The following is a 26,025-nucleotide window of genomic DNA, read 5'->3' on the forward strand; positions in this document are numbered from 1 at the left end:
ATTTATACATCATTACATATTTCCATCCTCCCCTGATTCCTCATAAGTCCGGAGATGTGACAGCAGGCTGTAACTAGTGGGCGCTCTCCTCTCTCTTATCATTTCCCAGGCTGCAGGTTCGCCTCTCGCCTGTCTCGGCAGCAGAGGCAGTAGTGGAGTACATTGTGGTGTAGTAATCCGCCTCTTCGCATTTAGTGTCACGGTGCCACCGGGAGAGAGGTGACAGACTGCTGCTGCTGCTGCGTACCGGGGTACACACCACCTCACCATCCTCAACCAGCCTCACGCCACATCCCCGCTGCGGGCAATGACATTGGTGGACTGAAGTGGGAAATACACGAGAACACGCAAAAATGACGGTGGACTTTGAAGAATGTATAAAAGATTCCCCCAGATTCAGGTAAGGTGGCTTCTCTCATTACAGCGGTGCGCAAAAATGGCACACCTTCTTTTACGCACGTTTTTTTTTTTTTTTTTTTTGAGACGGGGGGCTCAATGCGTCCTCTCATGCAGAATTTGTGGAGACATCAACAGGGTGAATGATAAAAGATGTGTGTGAATTCATCCATGTGCTCAATGACCGGACGGCGTTCTTTAGCTTTTGTCTATTTTGCTCAAATTTGAAGTCTTATTCCCTTTGTACATGTCGTGATTTGGTGGTTTTTGTGTTATTTTGTGATAGGCCTGCATTTGCTGGTAGTCATACGTGTGTCGGTGGTTCCATGTGTGACTGTCTGATTTTCTTGGATGGGGCTTGTAGCTCAGTGCATGTTAGAGGAGGGACACTCCATGCCTCGCACAGTGAGGATCCATTTTCTTCAGCGTTAATAACGTGTTTTTTATAATATCATGTCTTAATTAACGATTTAATAAAGATCTATATTCTTGTGCACAGCCAAATCTAAATGACCCAGTCCATACTACACAAACAAGTGTTAAGGGATCACTCTGTGTGTGAGAGTGTTGCAGCAACATGGCACACAGGTTGGGTGCAGCGTTCTCATTCGTTCATAGAGGAGGCCATGCAGCCCCACACTGTGTCTCTGTGGTAGCAGACAGGAGAGGAGATGTCCTTGCAGCAGCAGCAGTAGTGTAGTACTGATGGTGGTGGTGGTCTGGCTGACAGGCAGCAGGCAGCAGGGAGAGGAGTACGCTCTCTCTCCAGGGATGGAGCTGGTATCCTGGGCACAAATCCAGCTGCTCGGCCCCTCGCCTGCTGCCCACTGGAGGCTTGTAGTTACACTCAGTCCACGTGCCAGTCTGGCTGCACTCCTGTGCAGGCCGATGGGGAAACCACCAGTGGAGATTCTGCCAGCAGCCAGGCCAGGGATCCCCTGTTAATTATGTCAGATAGCTGGATGGCAGATATGTGCTCAGTGTGTCGCATAGAAGGAGCAGAGTGATAATACATTAGAGACAGCGTTTGTGTTTGCTTGTTTGATGCTTCTGTTTCTCTGTGTGCCATTTTGTTGCAATCCCTCTTCCTCTCTCTGTCACACGACTTCTCTTGCTTGTTGAGCATTATGCACGACTACAGACAAACACAGACAGTGGCAAACAAGGAAGAGACTGAGTGAGTCAGACGTTCAGTTTGTTCCTTAAATCCCGTCTCACTCCTCAGTGTCGATGAATGGCTGAGATGGAAGGTCACAGGAAGAGACAGAGAATCAGAGCACATTCATACACTTCCCTCTTTTTATCGCCAGGATCCCTTTCCCATGATCTTTAGAGCGATGCTATTTGGAAAACTCCACCACTGATAAAATGAAGTGGATGTCTCATTTGATTGGTTTTACGAGCAGTAGCGGAAAATAAAATGTTGAATAATAGTGTGATTACGATTTGGTGAGGGCAAACAACTAATTGGACTTAACGTCAGTCTTTCCAGGTCAACGTCCCGTCCTTCCACCAAGTTTCATGGAAATCTGTTCCGTAGCTTTTGTTCAATCCAAAAATACTCAACCCACTTGGCGGAGGTAGCTATTTTGAAGACATTGTGATCACCTGATATGGAAGACAACGTACTGTGTGTACAAAAGAGAGTCTGTCCTCAAGGTTTACACAGGCAGCCTTAAGAATGGCGTGTTTTTACATGATCATTTATTTCAAAAACTGGAGCCGGTGTGCTGTCAGTGAGCCATACAGTATAATTAAATGCAGTCATGGCCAGTCCTGCCTGTCTTCCCACTCATGGTGCTCACACACACCCTGTCACTGCAGGTCCAAACTTGTGCCAGTGCTTTAAGTGTGTGTGTGCATGACTGGGTGAACATGAAAGAATGTTTAAGGTATGCCTGGGTGTCTCTTACAAACACTTTTTTCATTCTCTCCCACACTTTTTCTCTGTTCGCTAAACTCTGTTGTTTTCCTCACCACTCTGTCTTTTATTCAGCCGTCACCTGCTACTCTCATTCATCCTATTACAAAAGATGAGATGACGCGTGTGCACCTGCCCGTGGTTGTTGGTAAATGGTTGAAATCTGATTCCCATGACACACACAGATTTTTACCAGCACCTGTTTAGTTTTCTGCTTGTCCACACTGGTAGTTCATAGATATTATCATTATTATGGTTTCATTGTGATGATGGTGCAGAGCTGTGGTTGCACAAGTTCTCAACAAGGTCCTTATTATAAACTGAAACCCATTGACTTGAACAGATTTTGATAAGCAGTGCTGGACATAGCACATGACTCATTGTTTTACTCATCCAATATAATCCCAGTGTAGCCCATCGCTTTTTAATTTAATAACCTTATAGTTACTGGTCTAGTGATCCTAAAGCAACATAGTGCATAATCCTTATTATATTTATATTTATCTTTTCATTCACTGTGCTATAATGATATAAGTATTATAATGCATATGTGGGTGTGAGCCGTTGCCTAGCAACTGCTCCTATAAGGGAAACCTATGAGCACAGGCAGAGAAGAGAAGAAAAAATGTAATAATGGGAGAGAAGATGGTGATTTGCAAAGACAGCAACATTATATTACAATTTACCATAAAGGGAATCATTTCATTGTGATGACTAAGTGTTGTCTTTAAGAATTGACTTCTTTCAGATCAACACTTAATTTGAGAAGGTTGTTTTGTGTCTGTCCAAATATATTCTGTAATGTTTTGTTACATTTGTAAAAGTGAAGTGACCAGCATTGTAAATAGATAAATCAGACCAAAGTGTAGTTTTGTATTACCTGCATGTTGAATTTTTTATATTTCATTGTGATATACATCAAAACAGAATGAAAACACAGATATTGCCTCCGGCCACAGTTGTCTGAGGTCAATGAGTGTAGGTGTAAACTGATGTGGAGAACCAGCTGCACCTGTCTGCCTCTCTCTGTCAGTTTCCTCTGTGCCCCCCCCCCCCTCCGAGTGTGTGCAATGAGCATCCGGCGAAACAGACAGGTTGTGTAAGTGACTCAACGAGATAAAGAAAGGGACAGGAAGGATCAGACAGGCAAGGCATAGAGTTGTAATTTGCTGTCCTCAGGGTCAATACTGAAACACAATAGGGTTGATTCACAACAACACTAACATATTCAGATAAACCAAAACCAGTGTCCATGTAGATTGTATCTTTAGTGGTCAGTCATTTCCAATATGATAGTGTTACAATCACTTACCTGTAAATCTTCACTTGAAAGCTGCCAAACCCGCACGCTGGCTTCTTATGATGACAAAATAATCTCTTGGTATTTGTTTTTCATTTCATACGCAGAGAATGCATACCTCCTACAAGGCTGAATGAATTGCATGGGTTCACCCTTGTGTCGAGCCCAGAGACTGTGTGTAAAGATAGACGATATGACAAGAGTGAAGCCGAACCTTAACCACCACCTGGTGGCTGGCTGCAGTGTAGGTCATAAGGCCGGCCTCCTCCATGTTGGTAGATGGGTCATTGACCAAACAAAAAAGTTAGATACACTTTGAATAAATTTGGTCTCTGTCATTTGAGGTAGTTCTTATCACATTGATGTTTGCTCAAGTGTTTTTTGGGGGTAAGTTTGGTTTTAATTGGTTATTCGATGCTATACAAACTGGGGTGAAATATCCTGATTGACAGCTGAGACTGACTGGTCATGTACATGTGTATGATACTGTGGCTCCATCCCCGATCACTGAGCAGGCTCCAAATGCACGAGATGGCAGTGTTTGTGTTCAGGATTTTTTACTTTCATTTCTGGATAGTGGAAGTGACTTGCATCCATCTTTATATGCAGTCTATGGTCATGCCTCTTTCCCTTCACAAAATCTCATGTTAATCGTTTTATTAGTTTTTGAGTAGTCCTGCTACGAGACAGATGGACAAGTGGCAATTAAAAACACAACCTCCCTGGTTGAGGTAATGATAAATGTTGGTGGATGTCTAATTATTGTATTTATCTAATCTTATCTCAGCAGCATGGTTTCCAACCCAGAAGTCATTTTCTGTTTGTTTTCTTTTGCAGCGCGTGAGATCAGCTTTACTCAGGCGTTTTCCTCCTCTGTGGGTGCTATGGTGACCTTCAGGGGAAAAAACTGATGAGAGGTCACAACCTGTCAGCGTTCTTTAATAGAGGTGGCTCTCTAACCCCATATTCTGTGGGAAACGTAAACAAACTAGAGCTTATTATGTTGACCGAACCAAATTGGTCTTTTTTCCCCTTCCCTTCCTCTTCACTTAAATAACAAACAAGGTGTGAATCCTCATGCTATTTCCCCAGCTCCAGTTAGTTTTGCCGGCTCCATATTAAGTTAACATAAACCCTCTTACTATGAAATAAATTTTAATGAAGTCTGAAGAGAGAGTGAAGAATGTCTGGAGCTTATAAAGGCCTGCAATAATGGATAAAAGATTTGAAAGCCCTTCATAACAAGAGGCTCTAGGTCCTCTTATTCCTTATTCCTGGTTCCCTGCATTATTTTAAAAGCACGTCTCTGTTTATTGACAGATTAAAGTGCCATTTGATGCTCCAGATAACCGTCTGGCGCCCTGGTTTCTTTTAACTGTCTGGGTTTTTATTCCCTTACCTGCATCATCATCACCTACAATCCTTTTTCCTTTACACACGTCACAACCTCGGTTGTCAGAGATAATGGATTTTGTTTCGGTTAAGTCGCCTGTGGAATATGTAAATCTCCAGCAAAGCGCTGCTGTTTCATGGGAGGGGAAGTGGACTTGTCGTTGCCATGGGTGATCAGTTGCTCTCATGGGCGTGGCGACTGCACATCCTCCTCCTCGCTCCAGGATGCAGGGAGAGACTAATATCTGTCCACTTCATCGCAGGACCACACACAGCTGTTTGCGGCGTGTGCCAGCGGGCAGGTGTGTGTGCCAGCAGAGAGGGTGAAGGTGTATCTACTCACAGCGTAAAATAAAACGGCACACGATGACCTTCAGAGAGAGTGGATGGTTTTATGGTAGATAATAAATTGTATTAAAGTGATGAACAAAATTAGCTGTTGCCAGAGAAGGTTGACGCTGACATCCTGTGTGTTTTACTGATGTGATGATGCTTGGAGAGCTTCCCGGGCTGGAGACATTGAAGTATGACGTGCCAGCTTTCAACTATACACACACTTTGTCCTTATCAGTTTGTCTTTTACTCATTTTGGAGAAAACCTCTTTCAGAGTCACATTGACCCACTGAACTTCACCAAAAATAGAACCTAGTCTGCAGCATCCTCTGCAAAACATTTAGAAAGATTCCAGACCACTCACATTAAGTTGCTAATGTCAAGACACTCATTCCCAACCACTCTCCCTAATGCACCCATGTACACAGGAGATGTGCTCTCTCTCTCTGCAAGAGAACGACCCCACAGGCCTGGAATCCCGATCCTCTTACCCTCCATGGAGGTTGTCTCCATCCGTTTCAAGGCTTTTTTTAGTTATTGTAAAGATGAAATTGCTCTGCTTGAGGATTCGCTCTTTTCTTTAAACCGCTCAGACCCAGACTTTACATCGGTGTTGGAAAATGCATCCTAAAGTGCAAACAAATCTCTGACATTTGGCCCTAATCTTGAGGGATTTGCCCCCTAAGCAATAGATTTTTTTTCTTCAAAGGTATAGAGAGGTCAAACAATTTATTTACGCTCCCACACATGGGGTTTAATATCTCTACGGTGGCTGTAATGGATCAGCAGAAGTCTTAAATATATTAAATCTGGACATTGGGGCTGACAGAAAATAATGTAAAGAATTGCTAGATTAATTTTGTAGCATTATCTTTGCTCTTTTGAAATGTATTTACAGATAATATAATGTAAATTACAGTTTATAAATCTAAACATTGGCAATGTTGTCTAGACTATTGAATTCGAGCAGATTGAATATAGATATTAAATATTTTCTATATGAATCTGTAATCCCTGGAAATTATATGGTTCACACAATTTATTTGAGATACAGACCAAACAAATATAAGGAAAATAATTTTAGCATAAAATTTTTAGTGATGTTTAACAACATACATAGAACATTCTTATGCTTATATGTTTAGATCTATATAGCTATTATTTCTGTCTGTATATGTACAGTATAATAAAACAACTTTCTAACGCAGTAACTAACCCTATAACATTTTTATAAATTAACATTTCTTCATATTAATGTTAAACTGTTGAAAGACTTTGATGCAGTTGTTTTAGATTAATTCAAGTCTAATAGATGCACACTCTTGCATTATGGGAACAAAGCTTTCAAAGCTGGATCTACAGTAGATGGAGGATCAGGTTGACTGTAATACGCTGCTTCGTTCTTGCTAAACTCCTTATGATGTTAGTGGTAAACTCAGTAAATGTTCTTCTCCACAGGAAAGCTTCACTTTAACCACAACTTTACCTTTTAAACTCTATTGACCCACAAATGTCACAATAAGACAAAAAAGACATCAGGGCTTTAAAAATATCTTGACATTTCCCATCAGTTTGCATGAATATTTCAGTTCCCAGTGTGTGTGTGAGAGAGGCCTTGCTGGAAACACGTCTGTCACGTGTAAAGTGTGTAACATTGTGGTGGCTGGATATGGTCATAGTGGTGCTGCTGCATATTTACAGATTTGTGTCGTTGTCTTTCTCCTGAACAAAGACTATCCACTGTTGAAAGTGGATGGAGCAGGTGAACAGAGGGCAGCCCCTCCCTTGTTTTTCCTGTATGGGTGCATTGAGTTGATGCCCCTAGATAATGAAATGATGTCAGACTACATGAGCGCACCACTTCAGTGAATTAGAGCCAAACTAAGTGGCTAAAAAACGAGGCCTGCGTCCTTGCTCACATGCATCTCCCATGAGCTTGGGTTCTTACCAATAAACGGGATCTGAATGCTTAATCCAGTGGCATCACTCATACAGGAGCCTGACACAGATGTCAAAAGAATAATGACTATACCCAACATGAAGACTTAAGAAGGAATCGTCATTCTCTACCTGAATATAAAACATCATGTAAGAAGAGGTGTTTCACTGGCAGTCAGTGGTGATTGATTGAATTAGCATTACAAATTTGTAATAGCTGCACATAGATCAAGGACAGTTTTGTCATGAGCACAGTTGTTGAGTTGTTTTTGGAAGCTGAAGCTGAAACAGCCAGTGGATCAGAATACTCATGGAACAATTAAATGGAGAAACTACTGCACGGTGTATCAGACTGTGCCATTTAATTTACAGCAAGGATGCTAGTGTGTTTACTAGTTGAACCTGTACATGACATGATTTAGCATAATATCAGAATAAATTTCCCAGATTTTATCTGGGACACAGAATAGCATCAGAAATGGTGTGACCTGTTCTGGGGTTAAATAAAATATCATCAAGATAGATGATTTTCTTTCTGTTATCTGAATTTTAATGGGACCATCAACATGCTCTTACTAAATCTTTTTCCGGGGGATAGTGGATATGAGCACAGTAATGAGGCCTGCATGTGCTTTCTATCAGCTCTCATTGTCCTTATCTGGCTGTGCCACACATGCATGATGTGTGTGTCTGCTGGCTAGCATGTAGGCTAATCATGTTCCTGTCGCTGCTGGGATGTCAGGCGTATGCAGGAGCTTGATGTGCTCATGAGAGAACATCAGTCCAGCACGTGGACACCGAGTCCACGGTGCAGCAGATTTCCTGCCGCTGTGCTGCACGTGTTGCCGGGGGACTTAGTGTGGGACCCATTTATGAAATAGGATTATCAGTAACCACACTCTCTGATTAAATCAACTGGATAGCCTACACACCCTATTACAGCTCACACACTATCAGCCTCTTACCCTGAGAACCTCAATACAATTTCCCATCCCGTTCAGCGCTGGTGCGCAGGATAATGTAGAACTGCAGATATTGGTCCAACACAAATAAGTCTAAGTGCAGTGCAAACGGCATGCACTGCTTCAGTGTGCTGCACAGGCTGGATTTCTGCCCTTATTTGTTCAAGATCAGGTGCCACATAACATATATGTTTTTATCTTTAATATCAATCTGACCTTTATACTGTGAAGCTTGGGTTATTTTAAGACCTGATGGTATAAGCTGATGTCACACATCACATGAAGATTCTGAAACCACAGTGCAGTAGTCTCGTGATTTTTCAAACAAAGACAGTTTTTGTAATAGATTATATATTTAAAAGTAGATATTATTGTTACAACAAAACAAACTATGTTATGTTATGCTATGTATGGTTACAACCATCGACTGTATATAATGCTGAGTGATGTGTTTCCACTTCATCTCACTGTTCAGGAATGGAGCCGAAATATCTAAATGATGTCATCTTACGCCATATATTTTGCCTTTTTCTTTCATCCATTAACTAACATGGAGGATGCTTGGTTTATGACTAAACATATAGGCAATTGCCACTCTAAAAATGTGTACTTCCACTAAAGCACCAATCACACTGCTTCAACATGACAAAGACATGCCACGCCCAGTTACAGTTACTAAGTTTTAATTGGACAATCAATTTTTCAAGGGAGGGAGCGAACAGACACTTTATTATAACAACTGTAATTCTTCTGTGTCTCCATTGAGTTTTCTGTTTATTGCGCAGTGATTGATGTCTCGGTAGACTAAAGGGTAATGGGCAGTTTCTCCTCATTAAAGTAATGACTTTGTCAATAAAGACAAGATCATCAAGAGCACCGTGCACTCTGATAGGAGCCTGTATACCTTCACATTACTCACCAGTCAATGCAGTGCAAATCCAAGGACATAAGACTGTGTGGAGAGGAGGATCAGTTTGAAATGACCTCATTGGAAAGCAGAACAAGGTGAGCTGTGGATTGTGGCAGATGTTGAAGTTTGACCTCTGACAACGTGATGCTCGGATCAAATTTGATTCTTATCACGAACATCAGGTATGAAAAATATGGGACAGTTTGAACCGTCTCACCTCTCTCCTGCTGTCTCACAGTTCATTGTATACAACCTCTCTCACTGCTGTTACTCAGATCAGGATTTGATAGTTTGTTTTGTCTTCTTTTCTTCTTCCAAGACGCGTTGAAAGTCGAATCAGACACTTTTCAGACCTTCCCCGGTTTCAAACCCCTCTGTGCCGGTGTGCCGTGCAGTGGCAGTTATATGTTTTGTCATAACCACTGACACACAAACAAAGAGGTTTGACTTTTGGTTAAGACGTGAAGAGGTTAAGCGCTCATAATGGAAGCCATGTCTGAACTATGAACCCCAAAATTTGCTGTTGAGAGTTCACTCCACAGGAAGTCATTAAATCTCACAGGGGGAAAGAAACAGGACTAGCCGGTATGTAATATGTGGAATGCATCTGTGGTGGCCAGACCTCAGAGCTCACTGCCACACTTTTAGGCATGCATGCATGAATGCACACATAAAAAGCTGTTAAAACATGCAGCAGCATGTGTGTTCGCACGTATGTTACAAATCAGTAAATTGCTGGTATGTATGCAGCCTGGGCTGCTTTAGTGTGACCTGACCATTTATACGTTGTGTTCTGCAGTAGGGAAAGGAACAGTCAACTAATGGTTTCAGAGTGCATACCCCATATGAAACCACATTTAAATTCACTAGATCCGGATTTCTATTTGGATCCGCACCAAATAGCACGCTCATAAATATCCGATCTGTAAACAGGCCAGAAATATTTTCAATAAAATCCAAGAATTATTTCTCCAGATGATGAGTTCTTTCCTGACTCATACCACATCCAGGTTTCGTGGTAATCTGTCCAGTATTTTTTTGTGTAATCCTGCTAACTATCAGACAAACTAAAGCAGATGAAACCAGATGGGCGCTGCGAGGCCACATACAGCTGCCAAGGCTAATGCCCTTTCTTGCCATATTGTAGCAGTGTTTCCCATTAGACTGTGCCAGTCCGCTAAATTCTAGTTGTCCTGCCACAGGTTTGAGTTTTACCTCCTTTGCAGCATTTTACAGCCGTGTGCAGCACTGTTTGCCACTTGTTGACCCTATCGCTCATAAAGTTCTTACTGTCCACACAGACAGTCAGACCTCACAGTTTCAGCTGCAGAACTTTCCTTTCACTCTCTAATCTGTGTACTGGTCACTCTGAATCTGCCTATGCAGAGAAAGGAAAACCAAATTTCTCTCGATCTGCCAATTTATTCAGGTATTTACCCAAATTGAATTGATTGACCCATGCCCCATAGTTCCACCAAGTTTAGAAGTAATCTGTCAAGCAGTTTTTGTATAATCCTGCAAATAAACACCCAAACGAACGCAGATGAAAATTTACAACTAAGTACAGATGGTATTCAGTAAAACATGATGTCTGCAAAACCCCAGACCTTTCAAGTTCTTGGGCGCTTTTTGTTTGTTTTGCGATTTTTCAAATGCAACTTTGCATTTCTTTATACAGAATGGTGGAAAGATCAGGAAACAGTTCCTCATCCTGAAGCGTTTCTTGGTCAGAGTAAACCTTTCCGTGAAATACCTACTGCAGTGCTCATTGCTTACACCCAGCTCACGGCAGGGAAAAGCCTGTTCCACGAGACCATCTCTCCATCACAAACACACACATACACACATTCTTCTGTCTCTAATGTGTGTAGTATTCCAGATGAGGGATCGTCATAGAAATCCCTGCCTCTGATGCTGGTATGACAAACCATTGTGTTCCAGTAAGAAAGGAGACATTGGGAAAGAAGTGGATATTTGTCACCTACACACTGTGGGAATTACTTTACAGGATGTTGCTAAGCCGTGCTCGCCTTCAAAAACCACCCAACTGGTTTAACCAAGTGATAAAGAAAAGACAGGAAGAGAAAAGGAGTGAATGGTCTTTTGTCAACATTTGTCATCCCTCTTTACACTTGAATCTCTCTCTCACTGCAGCAGTTTGTCGTCTTCCTTCATTTTCTTTTGACATTTATCCAACCCGTTTTTACCTCTTTACCTCTCATCCTCCTCTTCCCACGCATTTTCTTTTCTCCTCCAGTCCATTGTTGCAGATGTGGGATGGAGATGAATCAGTGTCAGGGCTGCAGCAGCGAGGCGGATTGGGTTTCAGTAGATTACCTGTGTCTGTCTGTTTTTCCAACTGAATATGGAGTGGAGGGGTGATGGATGACTGGCATGTTAGCGGAAATAATTGTCGAACAGACGTTCGTAGGAGAAATGGAGCGCAGAGACACAACAGTGGGTGGACTGGATGGGTAAACGGACTCAGAGGTGTGGACTTAAAGACAGAGGAACGGTAGACGGAAAGCGGAGAAAGACTAATGGTCTCCATCGTTACTGCGATGCGGTCTTGTCTTGATATTTAACAGATTTATCCAGCGAATGCATCATGATGTGTCACGAGTTACATTATCTTCCAGGCACCTTTATAAGCATGAACTAAAACCCACATGAAAATATTTCCCAGCAAAAGGAAGTGTGAGAGGACGGAGCTGGAGCCGAGCAGAGGAAGTGGACAGCTGTCTTGTCAAATGGCAGCCGCTGCTCGGACACAGTTTCCCTGAGGTGACAAATTAAATAGTCATGGGGTTTACTCTGACTCGCAGACGACAAGGAGAGATGGTGTGTGTGTGTGTGTGTGTGTGTGTGTGAATGTGTGTGTGTGTGTGTGTGTGCTGACTCTCACTCTCTCACATCTGGGATCCAGTTGAGCAGCTGGTTCCGATTTGGCCCAACTTTCTCTGCCTTTGTTTTAGTTCTGCTCTCTCTCTCAGTACAGTTTTTCTTTACATTCTATTATTATTTTCAGCTCCTTTATGTTGTTCCCCCCCCCCCCCCCCCCCCGTTTACTCTTGTGCCTTTTCCAACTGTCTCAGTCTGTCTCTCGTCCTCCACCCACGTTCCTGTCGCCCGGGGCACCATGCGATTCTGTGTGGAGGAGGATGGACCAGATTGCATCCGAATTTTGGACCACCGACTGTCACTTCCGGTGTCTTGAGCACCACCACCACTCACCCACTTGATTTGTGTCACCTCCTCTGCTATGCCCATGTCCCCTCAGCGACAGCGTGATGAAACATTTCTCATTTATCGCTTCCTCGCAGCTTGTTCACACAGGCTCGCTGTGTGCTTGGCAGTGCACCTTCCCTGACTCACGGAATCCAAACACCCCCTGCGTGATTGACATGCCAATCTTCTATAGAGACCAGAGGAGAAACTGGATCACTGGTTGCACTCTGCAGAAACCCGTGGATTCCCTTTCCCCCGTTCTCCATCCTTACATTATTCAGCCTGGATCCCTGCCTCTGATCTCTGTGGAATTCCTTGTAACCAAATGAAAACATTCCCATCTGCCGTGTCAGCAGTCCCGCACTTTCTTGGATCCATCACTCCCACCACCCCCACAAAATCGCATATACACATGCGCTCTTGGACACAGGGAGTGCTCTCTTCCATTTGTCGGATGGATTGCCCATCGCATACAAGCTGAAACAATCCGAACAGCTGAAACATGGTCACCGGTCGATAATGCACAATAATATGTCTTGGGGCAGGAAGGAAGGATGAGCACGCTTGATATACTATTGTGTTGGAATGTGGGTGTAGAGTCATGATGGGAATTACAGTGTGTGTGTGTGTGTGTGTGCATACTTCACTGTGGAGTTGACAGATGTAGCTGGCTGAACAGGGAAGTTCTGTAAAATAGATCTTGGCCGGAGAGAAGGGAGATTAAGGCTCAACAGTATGTGAAACAAGCATAACTAAATGCTTCATGGTGACTGCAACTGGCGGTTTACTTTGGACGAATAAAGCAGATCAGAGAGCTTGACAGAGAGGGCTGTCAAGGCTCCACTCTCACTGCAACCAAACACAATTTCCCAGTACTGTCTTTTTATATACGTGTATGTCAAATTGTATAAGTTGCATAGTAAACTTTATACCTCCTTCAGAATGGTACAAGACTGTAACACATGTCTTTAACCTTCTGGCGAGATACCACTTGAGTATATTGGTATATTCTGCCCAAAGAGCCAAAGTCAATACTAAATTTGATAGTTTAGAGTTTAATATGTCCCTAAAATCTAATATCTGTGAAATGTGTTTTGCCCTGAGGCCAGCTTCAGTTCATTAAGTTTCTTATGTCTTGCAGTTGAAAAACCAACAGTTTGAATGTTGTCATACAAAACCTACTGATAGTACAACACTCATGTAGGTTTTTAATTCCATTTTAAATTGCTTGTATAAGAATGACATGGCCAAACCCTTAAGTTTCTTAACAACTTCCTAGAAAGAAACTGATATGTATCTTCACATTCAAAGAAATGTTCCTGGAAAGGATCATGTAATGTTGGACTGACTATAGAGAAACTGGAGCGAGGGGTCAGTTCACTTTGATTAAATCGAAGTGATCCTCGAGTTTTTCACTGAAGCAGGTCGACAAAAGGTGTGTACAGGCAGGGGGAAAAAATAAGTGCGTTTCCAGTAATAAATCAAGATTTACTTTGGTTTTAGTTGATTTATTAGTTTTTCCCGTCTTTAAGATCTTAGCCGCTCTTTCATAGAAATCCCTCTAAAGTTTACAACTGCTTAGGAAGTCAATTCAGCTAAGTCTCACCTCATCAAATAGAATATTCCCCCATCATTCATCATTGGCACCACACTTTGTTATTTTCAGGAAAACTAGGGAAGTTAATAGAAAATGATGAGACCTATAAGAGAAGGTGTTAATGAATCATATAAAAAAAGAATGACTGTTGAGGCCTATAGGATTCACCCACAAATCCATCCTTCCATCCATCCTTCCATCCTTCCATCCTTCCATCCATCCATCCATCCATCCGTTCGCATTACCACCCTTGGAGGTTTGCTGGGGGAGCTCTAGTCAATCTCAGCTGACATGGGTTTTAACCGTGGACAGGTCGCCATCATACACACCTATGGACAATTTAGAATCTCCAATTAATCCATCCCCATTCTGCATGTGGACTGTGGGAGGAAGCAGGAGATCCTGAAAACCTGTGCCACGCAGACACAGGGAGAAAACGCAAACTCTACACAGAAACACACCGAAAGGCCCCAAACAGGATTTCTATTTGTCTCAGATATTTTTGTACAGATTCTGTTTAAAAAAAAAAGTCATTTCAACACTCTTTGTCTTTGTTTAATAGGTGAGGCCATGACACATGTCCACACATTCACATACACACACTTTGACCGTAACTTCCTACATGTTCTGAGTCCAGCATGCTTTGTTTCTCTAGCTGTCTCTGTACGCGGGGGTCTTGCACAAGACCACCCCTCGAGTTTGTGTAAACCTGTCTCTTCATTCTTTCCCCAACCCTGAACCTTCTCTCCGTTTTCCATCTACTCCACTACATGTTGTGACACGTGTGCTGAGAGCCATTACTGTCTGGGTGTGAAAATGCTCGAGGAAGGGAGAGAAAATGTGGCCATTGTCCTCAACTGTGAAATAATCCTGTGGTGTTGGCGGTCACTTCATCCCTAATCCCAACATTCAGTGATAAAGACTCTGGAGTGAATGAAAAGACAAATCACGGGCCAACAGAAACTGTGCTTTCACAATGATAAATACTAATGGAAATCACAGTATATTCTTTATTTTATATTTGCTGCATGACCGTTCCAAACTAAAGATTGGTAATCGCTCCGTGAGTAGATTCCATTTCCTTTCTTTTATTACTCACATTCACACTAAGATAAGGGAACCATTTGTTTCAGCATAATATATTTAACAGTCGTTCATTGGAAACGTTTGGGTCCGTATGACTTCTGAAATGGTGATGACGGGTCATTTAGGATTTGGAGATAACAGCCACAGTTTATTTTTGCTGACGAAATCAGAGCATGAGATTCTGTGTTTGTAACAGTTGGGTTGTTTTCTCAGTTTTTGGACGTTTGAAAGTGTCATCTGTGCTAAACTGATGACTGACTCCAAACTCCAGCAATCAGTGTCTCAGGAAGTGAGACATTAATAACTGTCAGAGGTCTGATCATAGGTTTTATTTGGATCAAGGTTAAATTCAATTATTAAATATTGTTACAGCCAAACAGTGATGTACACTTACAAGCATCTGACTTGATGCATCTGGTCACAATCCAGTAAAGACATGATTCGTCTGATTATATATACTTTTTATATGAACTCACCTTTGCTGTTGATAAGCTGTCCATCCATCTATTTTCTAAACCACAACATCCCATGATAATTACAAGGGGTAGCGGCCTGTCCCAGCATGCTTTTAGTGAAAACTTACACCCTGGACCGGTCTGTCATTATGAAATCCTCCAAGTGACGTGAGAACATTTAATAAATAAATAAAAAACGTGAGGGTCAGATAGCGACAGTATAAAGTTAAAAGAGGAATGAGTTTACATACAGCTGTATAGGGATTTGAATTCCTGTCCTTTAGATTCAAACAGAGTGTATCAGTTTACCAAAGCTGAACCCAGAAAAACAAAACCAGACCTGCAGGTTGATCTGTGGCCAAGATCTGATTGTTCAGATTGCGTGAGTGTGAAGCACATGTACACGATCAGATAATTACTTAATGCCAACCAGAGAGCCAGAGCGTGTCCCCTCACTGAGTCGTTGGCACCAACACACTGTTCTTAGATGGATAAAAGTGTTGAAAGGTGGTCGTTTCCTCTCTGGCACATCTGACTCGGGTGTCAACAGGAGACCTATTCGGCTAATGTTGGATCAGTGCTGCCAAAGATAACAGGAGGGAAGCAGGCTGTAGTGCAAAGCTCATATCTTTTATCTGGGTCTCATGGTTCAAAGAAACATCCCTACTCTATCACATGTCTGCATTAAAACGCACACTCACAAAGACACACACACACACACACATTCACGGCCATAAATACACACCTAAGCATATATCTTTAGTTTTGATTTTGTCGATTTTTGTGGCATGAAGAACGATTAAATATTAAAACAAACTGACTCACTGCTTCAACTGGTTTCAGACCTACACAGTGTCATAAGGAATTTACATAAAGGAATCAATAAATTGATATATTTTGTATTGAATGTACCTGGAAGAGTATGCAAAAGAAACATTTAATTGTTTTCCAGTTTTTTAAAAATATTGTATTTCTCTTCTCTTGTCAGACTCAAACACCCAATGGGCTTAATACAAATGTAGAAATTGCTGTATGTCTTTCATTTTTAGGTAATAAGAAACACAGTGTCTCAACACTAGATTGTTACCTCTGCCAAGGAGGTTGTGTTTTCCCTGTTTGTTTGACTGTTTGATGGATGGTTGTTTATCAGTAGGGTTACGCAAAAACTACACAACAGATTTGCATAAAATTTGGAGGCAGGTTGGGAAATGGGCCAAAAAAAAGTAGTATCTGTGTAGCTGTCTTTGAAGCCGGGCGGGACAGTGTAAAAACCAGCTGGGGACAAGTTGGGATACGTAAATTGTGATTTTCATTTGGCAGGATGTTTTAAGCAGAGTTTGTGTTTCCTGTGAATTTAATAACACAAGTTTTAACAGATGCTTTGCGCAGGTGGCTTGAATCCAAATTCTTGTAAATTTGAATCATCACTAGTCATGTTTGCTACTTGACTTGGCTACTGTTGTTTTTTTTCCATCTGGCTGCCATCTCAGTGGAAAGTGTATTTCCTGAAAAGCCTGTTTTGGTGGAAAGGAAAGGGCTGAAATATCCTTAAGGACAATGTGCACTTTCATTCTGATTTTAGTTTCTCTTACTGGCTTCCAGCTCCAGGCGAATGGGGGTTGTTAGTCCCTGGCGTCACAGTATCAGAATATCTGTTGAGTCCGTACAATATAGAGGGATCATTGTGTGTCGAGAATGTAAAGTATAACGAACAGTAGAAAACTGTGATTATTGAAAATACTTTTGAACTTAAGCAACAAAAAAGTTCATGACAACAGTGACTCTGTGTTTTTCCATTTGTTTGCACATGTTCCTCTGTTCATAAATGAGAGAATTGATTCCTCCAGTGTGAAGATGCTGCAGGATATATATTCAATAGATCAATTCATGGCTCAGCAACAATCGTTTACTTGAGTGTGTGTCAACTGCACTGTTTACTGTTACAGATCCTTAATAGATCTTCAGACTAAGGGAACTGGATGCTTTCTTTCTATAAGCACAATTGACAAATGGGAAGCGAATGTATAGCTATGTACAGTTTGTGTGTGTATGTGACAAAAATGCTTGTTTCTCTATATAATGACAGTAGAAGAGACTGACATATCGTGAGTGGTGGGCTTATTTTATAATGGTTGCTTCATTCATTTGGATTCTAGATCAGGAAGTGCTGCCTTCATAAATGCAAACAAAAAACTGATTGTCTGGACTTGGACTGGATATTCTTTCTATGTATATATATATGTAGAGAGAGAGAGAGAGAGACATCCCGGTGGACTGCCACATCTGCAACCCCCCATGGGTTTCGCTAATTATGTGAAGATGTGTTGGGCTTTTACATAGCTATGCTTTGGGGTCCATTGTCTGACAATCTGTCCGTGGCTTCGGGACACAGTGATTGACATCCAGTGTGACTCCATCACTGTCATCCTTCAGCATCACAAGTGGTCACACGAGACCCATTTTGAGTCGCGGTTCTAATTCCCGGGGTGCTCATGTGATTGGGCCATTGGAGACGGGTTGTTATTGCCAGGATCTGAGTGGGGCCTCTGTTGGCTGTGGGTGGGATGGATGTAAAGAGGACAGAGGCAGAAGAGTCCTGGGAACAAAGTGCTTTCACACCACAGGGGTTCTTCTTCCTCCCCTGCAATTCTCATGCAGCCCGCGTCTGTGTGCGTGTTGGATGCTGCTTCCACCCCACTGGGGGGGGGGGGGGGTGCTTGGGAGTCAGTGGAGGTTAAAGAGGTTGGTGTTTGGGATGAACATGCAGTGTGCCTTTAGGCTGTTGTTTTTTTTGCCTCCCTGCTGCTTTCAGTCTGTCTTTTTATGTTTCACTGAGCCAGTACAGGTTCTCAGCTCAAATCATTGTCTCCATGGCTCGAGTCAGACCTTACGCTGTATTACCCTTTACCTGCTAACATTAAAGTAGCATAGTGGCCAAATCTAGACCCCCCCTTAAGGCCACATCGTTGTAAGCAGGTTGCAGCACACACTTGAGCAACGCAGCAGGAGATTCTCTGCTCAGACGTGTTCACAACAACAAAGAAATATTCAGAGCGTTAAAGTGAGGGCTGGTGCAGCATGTAACAAATTAGTTCTGCTGCAGAGGTCACGTGTTTCTATTTACATCACAACGACACTGGTGTCGGCCATTGTTGCTTAAAGCTCTTTTTGACATCTCCGTCAGTGTATTCTACGTCTATGACTCTGCTCTTCATCTTAAGATATCTGTTCAGGGATCTTTTGTTTGTGTTTTCATTGTGAAGGAGACAGTGCCTCAGTGTCTTTACATAGAAAGCGGTCAGTGGAGCATATTGAGGGTCATCTATATGACATTTTATATATGTCTCATAAAGACTTTGAGACTTTCTGGCAACAGCCTCATTTTTGTCACTTGATGATGATGTAACCAGCAGCGTGGCTTCCTGTGGAAAACAGTCCCTCTCAGTCGTTTTTTCCCTGTTTAGATCCCTGTTCCCTCATGTCCTCACAAAAAGGAGAGAAAATGTTCTGGGCTGTTCCACCTGGCTCCAGTTACCGCTACAATACATTAGAGGGAAATTATTTCTGTCTGCTTTGCACTCTGAGGCTTCCAACTCACTTCCTGTGGCCTTCTGCTGGAATGCACTCTTGAATGATAAAGTGACGTTAGCACATCCCAGACAATTCCACTACACCAGAAATATTTAGAGCTGTATTGTGTTTACAGAGAGCAGCGTACAGAACCACGGCTTGTGAGTTGTGATAACAAGGACCCATCACACTCTTCTTCTTCAGTGAGGCCAGTGAACAGGTGGTCTGACAGCTGCTGGGAAGCAGAGACTCTGTATCTTCCCTTATAATTTGTGGCAAATGTGCAGATCTTAGACTAAATAAACATATATATATTTATAGAGCACATACCTCTGCCAAGGCCCAGCAGAGCCCTTAAATTCTCCACCAAATCCATCATTTTGATTTGGACATTGAAGATATATACAAACTGTTGATTCCCTCTGAATCCACAATATGTCATCTACACATTCCAACCCTATTTTTTGTAAAACCACATTTAACTCCAGTAGACCGGGATTTTAATTATTATTTATATTTATTTATTTATATATTATATTTATTCAACCTTTTTTCATATATTTTAACATTTTATGAACATGTAACGGCATCTTATAGACAACACTTTATAGACTAAACCAACAATCTCTAGATTCAAAACATGATTAATAATATAATAATCGTCAGCTGTATATATGTTACAATGTAAATAAGGATTTGTTTCCAGTAAACAGTTCAACAAAATACGCCTTGGTGCATACTTTGTATTTTGTAGCCCAGCTCTGGATCAGCACATTACTTTGTCTCCAGTCAGCTAAGTTGTGTGTATCACCACGAAGCCGAGCCTCCAGGATACAAGCGAGGGGTTGTCCTTTTTGTCTGCGTCATGTTTGGTCTCTTTGTCTCATCGGCCATCGGCGCAGTCAAATGTTTTTTCAGGTGATGAGTGTGGTGTTTGTTGTGTGTTGGGATGGGGGGGCGGCAGTGAAGGCAGCTTTGTTAGACGCACATAAGATACTAGTGTTTGGCTCGGCTTGTTATTGTTGTGAAAAGGCGGCCTGTTTAGGCAAATTTTTGTGTGTGTGTGTGTGTGTTTGTGATGATCATTAACTCTTTTAATTGAGTCGGAGCATGAGTGCGTGTATTTAGTGGTATGGAACAAGTGGTGCAGACATCAGATGACATAGTTAAATTTGACATGTGACTTTTATCCGTGAAAACTGAAATTGTTTTCACAGTTTTAATCTTTTGTCCTGGGTTAAATTCTTTTCTCTGCCTGAAATGGTTTCAACGGATGCCCCATCCTGCACTCGGGGACATTATACTAACTCTGTTTCCAAGGATATAACCTTATCAAATTTTTAATGTCTTCCCCATGACTCTAAATTCTGCCTATTACAGACCATTACACAGCGACCACTGTCCAATGATTCGGTGAAATCTGCAGCCGTAGGTGCGGGTAGTGCCTACGTCCTGGACAACAGAGCATCCTGTCGTCATGACTTTTCAGATTAAGCTGCCAGTTAATGTCAACCTGGCAACTGTACACAAATCAATATATCCCTCCACACCTATAGGGAATCAAGGAGCACTCTGACATACACTCCACAGGGTCTCTAATTACGGAACAGTTAAGTGGACATTACAATATACTGTAGCCTAGCAAGTACATGTTCATCAGTTTCTAGTTAATCTTTTGTTCGTTCTGGTATACTGGTACAGCCTCTCCTCTCCCTCCTCTCTCACTTATACACATACACACACACACACACACACACACACACACACACACACACACACACACACACACACATATACTGTCCATGCCAATATCTAATGAAGGAGCGTTACAGACAGACAGAGGGAGCAGAAGGAGACGTGCAGAAATGAAACAAAGAGAGAAAGGAGGTGGAGGATGTCTGTGTGTAGAGAGATGACATGGTGAAAAATTGAAGCTAAGCACGGAGACTGTTTGAGAATATGACCACAAATTCGTGGACAACCCTTTGAAGATGTAGACAGTTTGAATTTTAAAGCAGTAAATACTTTTTTGAGTTGACTAAAACTGGTTTTCATACAGGGATTGGGAGAGTAGAACAAAGAAATGAGGGATGGGCTGCAGTTACTCCTCCTGGGCACATTGCCTGTGTGGCAGCGGGCACTGCAGCTGCACCACTGTATCACACTGACCCGTCTGTGACACAGACTGTATCAGTAGCTGTCTGTGTTTTGCTTAATGGAGCTGCACGAACACACATCAGTGAAGAACGAGCATTTCATAAAAAAAGAATAATGAATTGGAGATGCACAGGGACAGACACAACAGACCAGGAGGAAATTGGTCAGTAAAAAAGGCGTGAGTAATACTGATGCCTGTTGCCATGGTGATTGGGGTCAATGAACGGTTGCCATGGAGATCGCTACTTGGAAATCTGGGAAGGGGATATTTTTGTGTGTGTCTGTGTGTGTGTGTACAGTCTGAACTTGGTGGGTAGAGCACAGATGAAAATGTATATACATTATAAATGAGTGTACAGTTTGAGTCTGTGTGTACATACAGATCCAATGGTTTAATGGAATCAACAAGATTTCTCTGCTGTTTTTGCTTTTATTTTTTATATCTACAGTATTATAGATCATGTAATACAACGATGCCAACAACGGTCTGATAGAAACATTAACGAGACAGATACCACAGTAGAAATAGCATGACAAAATCTGACAGTTGACAAATTTGCATATATCTTCATATCATCCACTGCTGTCTGTTCTCAATGCTTTCATGGTAATTAGTGACTTACACACCCACGAGGGCTGAGCGTAATCAGACAAGCATGCATATAGGAGGACATTAAGTTGTTATTACTAAAGTGAAGCACGCCTGATGATGCTCTTAAGTTCACAGTTCTCCGCTCACTGCTGTTCACCTTCTAGAGGTATGAATATACTCACTTTTGACTTTTTGTTTTTAGACGGTGTTTGTCTCTGTGTGTTTATGTGTGTGTGTGTGTGTACTTGTATTAATATATTTGTGAGGACCATTTTGATGATAGACCTTTTGGAGAGGGGACATTTTTGGTAAGTGGGGACATTTTGGCTGGTCCTCACTTTTTGAAGAGCTTGATTGTTAAGACTTGGTTTTACGGTTAGGGTTAGAACTTGGGGTTAGCCATTTAGTTGTGATGGTTGGGGTAAGGTGCTGGCAAATGCATTATGTCAATGGGTGTCCACTCTAAGAGAGAGAGAGAGGGGGGGTCACAACACTCATCCAACCCGAACTCCTTGGTAAATCTGACACTGTTGATTTTAATCTATAATTAGTCCAAAATATCTGTCACCCAAATGCTTATGTATACCTTACGTTTATTTTAGGTCAGTGGATCAGATTAGGAAGCAACAGGACAGGTAGTCCAATTAAATCTAATCCAATACACAATCACATACAGCAAACACACACACCCACAAACACACGTTGCACTGTGGTCCCAACAAAACTGATGAGATGCGGCTATTTTGGTTAGAATACGACAATCATAGGTTGTTCTCTGCTGATCCACTCCCTGTGTTTCAGGGTCAACAGGTCAACAGGTCAACAGGTCCGATGTTGACTCTCTTTAGTCACATTTGTTTTACTCAAGGCCCATTGTGTGTAACAGACATGTATCATGTCATTTCCAGTGTATATCTGTGCTAATGTCTCATATGATGTGAGTATTTCAGCCATTGGGTCGGGGCCTGTCTGGTATCAGAGGACTGTTCCCTTTGCCGCTGTCGTTCTGATCCAAGTGATGCTGATGTGAATGTGATGTTGTGTGACACATCGAGTCTGGAAGACACAGGGGCCCGGATATGGCTCTGGGCTCAAAGCATTACTTTGAGCCTGTGTGTGTTGTGTGCATGTACGTGCACATTGCTCTCGTGTGAGGGGATTGGAGAGGATAGCCAGCAAGCTTCATGCTAGAGTACACACACAGCGTGGAGGACAGGAATAGACTCTGAGCACTAGTGTAGATGCTTGTTGCGGCTGATGGGAGTACACGTGGAGCAAGTGCACGTGAGGATCCCCTCCCCCCTCACTGATGACGTCAGACCCTGTAAAGTATGTTGCCACTGGCAGCAAGTATGAGCCCATCCCCCGCTCCTACATCATCATCATCACCATCATTCCAGCTTTGGGGATTTTTTCCAGTGTTTGAGACACACATACACTCACACACACACACACACACACACACACACACACACACACACACTGACCACACAAACGAAGTAGGCATCACTGCGACCGAAGTTTGAAACACACACTCACAAACGCACATGCGCATACATACAGGTGTACAACCTATATCATTTTCATCCTCAATACTGTGGCATCCTCATGCAGCCGTTGTGTCTTGTGCAGCATTACCCATAATCCTCCTTGGGTGACAATCTTACTCCATTTCACTTTAATCCCATAACTCTCTGGTGCATTCAGTTGGAGGGAATTAATAGCCAAGATAATGTACACCACTGAAGGGAGCAAAGAAGGACAAACATGCATTGTCAAGCTCACACATGCTCTCAATAACACACACCTTTATCTATGTAGTTCTGTTTTTTGTTTGGCAACCACATAATGTATTGATTTTCCCGAAGCACAAACAACCTGCGACACAAATCACAAGAAGCCCAGTCAGTTTTTCTGAGTGTAAGTCTGTGTTGAACCTGAAAAACTTTGATCAGTAGAGTATCAGCTGAACTAAGTGTCGTCCTTGTAATCAAATGTCAGTGACTGCTTGTTGGCAGCACGTGCCGCCAGAGACACGACACGCTTGTAATGAGCTTATCCGCTGCATTGAACAGCTGTTTGACATTGACTGTGTTCGGTTCAGAGTGAGTGAATGGAGAACATGATGCTGCTTGGGGTGTGGAGCTTGTTAGTGTGCGTGTTGTTTTTCTAATTTAAATGCAGCCGAAGAGCAGGAACTATATAAGCCAGCTGATGGATTGGACTGCACGCCACAGATTTGACAGCAACAACACACAAAGTGCCACAAATGCTCCATCACCTCTGGTCCCCCCGTGCAGACCACACACACATTGTAGTTAAGAAAAAGTGCCATCTTTGTAAACAGTGTTTCGGATGAGAGGAGAAGATGACGAGTGAAAGAAGGACACAAGTCAAGAATAGGCAGGAGCAGGAAGGAATTCTGGGAATGTTGTTCTTCAGAGCAGGTGCTGAAGCTCCTGACCCCATCGTGTACTTCCCTCGTAAAGCACAAACAGTCCCAACCTTTAGAAAACAACATGGAAAGACTTGTGCCGTCACTTGATTGTTCACATGTTCTGGCTCCAGCTCTGCTCTGAGTTCTCTGCTGTGATTTATCAGATCAGCTGTCTGTGTTTTTACAAGTAGACGAGTCGGAGATAATGGCGGAGTTGAGGTTTGTGTGATGAGCTCATCAGCTCCCACGGTTTCTTCCTGGGTTATGTGTGTGACATGTTCCAGCACATGCAGGGTGTGACGATGACTCTTGGCTCATGAGGAATTAGTTTGGATTTATTTCCCTGAGGAGACAGTCTGCATTCTTTTGCATTGCGAATTGACTATTTGCAGTATATAGCAGTTCTCAAGTCTTATCGATTAGTCAAAGCACTTAACAGTACAAGTCACATTCAGTCATTCATGCACATATTCCTACAGCACTTCTATATAGACACACTATTCACACACAGTCATCCACAGTCAAATAAAGAATGCAGAATGATATTGGAGACTAGTGTACAGTATTATTACCCATTAGTGCCCATTTAATTAAAAACGTCCGTCCCACAAATACACATATACTCTATACTTTGGTTAAAAGCTGAATCTTCACTTGTAGCTGGTTCGCTGCTGCTCCCCTCCCCTTGTTTAACAAGTCAACAGCTCAGATTTCAACTCTAGTTATTCAAATGTTTGTTTTACTCACGGGCCATTATGTGTAACAGACATGTATCAAGTCATTTCCAGTGAATATCTGTGCTAATGTCTCATGTGACGCGAGTATTGTAGCCATTGGGTCTCGGCCTGTCTGGTATCAGAGGACTGTTCCCTGTGTCCTTCTGGTCCTCCAAGTGAGGCTGATGTGAATGTGATGTTGTGTGACACATAGACCAGACGTCACATTTTCAGTTTGGCCCAGGAAGGAGGCGAAGGATGCAGCCCCCTGAATTGAGACACAGCTTGTGTCCCACATATATGGGGTTTCCATAACAACTGACCCTGTAAATGTGGTCATGGGATTCTGTGTGTGCATTTATGTGTGTCTGTGTGTGTGTGTGTGTGCGTGCATGTGTACTTGCATGCTAATCGAAGACCACCCCCAGGGGAAGTAAGGTAAAAGCTTTTCGTCCACCCCAGAGCCGTCAAGTCCCATTACCTTCATATTTATCATACATGAAACCTAAAATAGAAATAACACCTCATTTTGTAGACCTTTACTCTGTTTTTTCATTATTATTCAATTCAAAGCTGCTGATATCTTCTCATAAACCCGTCTCTGTTGCTGCTGCTTCTTTTAACAGCTCCCCTTACTGATACTTAAGTAACAGAGTGTGTCTCTGCATGATGTCATTCATTGATTTTGCAGCCCGGCAGTGTGGCCACTAATCTTCCAGAGTGATGCCTTTGTCGATCCAGTCATCAGGACTGATGTTCAACTCGCTCTGATGTGTGGTGACTGATAGCTGTGTGATTTGCAGTTTGTTGGGGGGGGGGGTGAATGATGGTGGATGGTGCGGCATGTGTTTGAATACAGAGAATATTATTCATCCAGCTTCACTTTGTCACTTTGATTCCTTTCAATTATGCTTGCATCCTTCCCCTCCCCTTTATTCCCGCTGTTCTACTTTACATTTCACAGACGATCATTTCAAATGTAAATCATGTAATTTAGTTATCTGGTATTAGTTACTGTGATATTCTGGCTTACC

At 42.4% G+C, this 26,025-nt stretch overlaps 1 protein-coding gene across 1 annotated transcript in view; it reads left to right on the forward strand.

The window, feature by feature from the left end:
• The first annotated feature begins 142 nt into the window (after nt 1-142).
• LOC128453598 (arf-GAP with coiled-coil, ANK repeat and PH domain-containing protein 3) overlaps nt 143-26,025 on the forward strand; it is a 53,775-nt gene continuing 27,892 nt past the window's right edge. Inside the window, exon 1 of the mRNA XM_053436582.1 lies at nt 143-400. Within this exon, the coding sequence (XP_053292557.1) occupies nt 354-400 (47 nt within the window). The 5' untranslated portion in view covers nt 143-353. The remainder of the gene's footprint in view (nt 401-26,025) is intronic.

The sequence above is a fragment of the Pleuronectes platessa genome, chromosome 2 (genome assembly GCF_947347685.1).
Source record: "Pleuronectes platessa chromosome 2, fPlePla1.1, whole genome shotgun sequence".
Classification (NCBI taxonomy): domain Eukaryota; kingdom Metazoa; phylum Chordata; class Actinopteri; order Pleuronectiformes; family Pleuronectidae; genus Pleuronectes; species Pleuronectes platessa.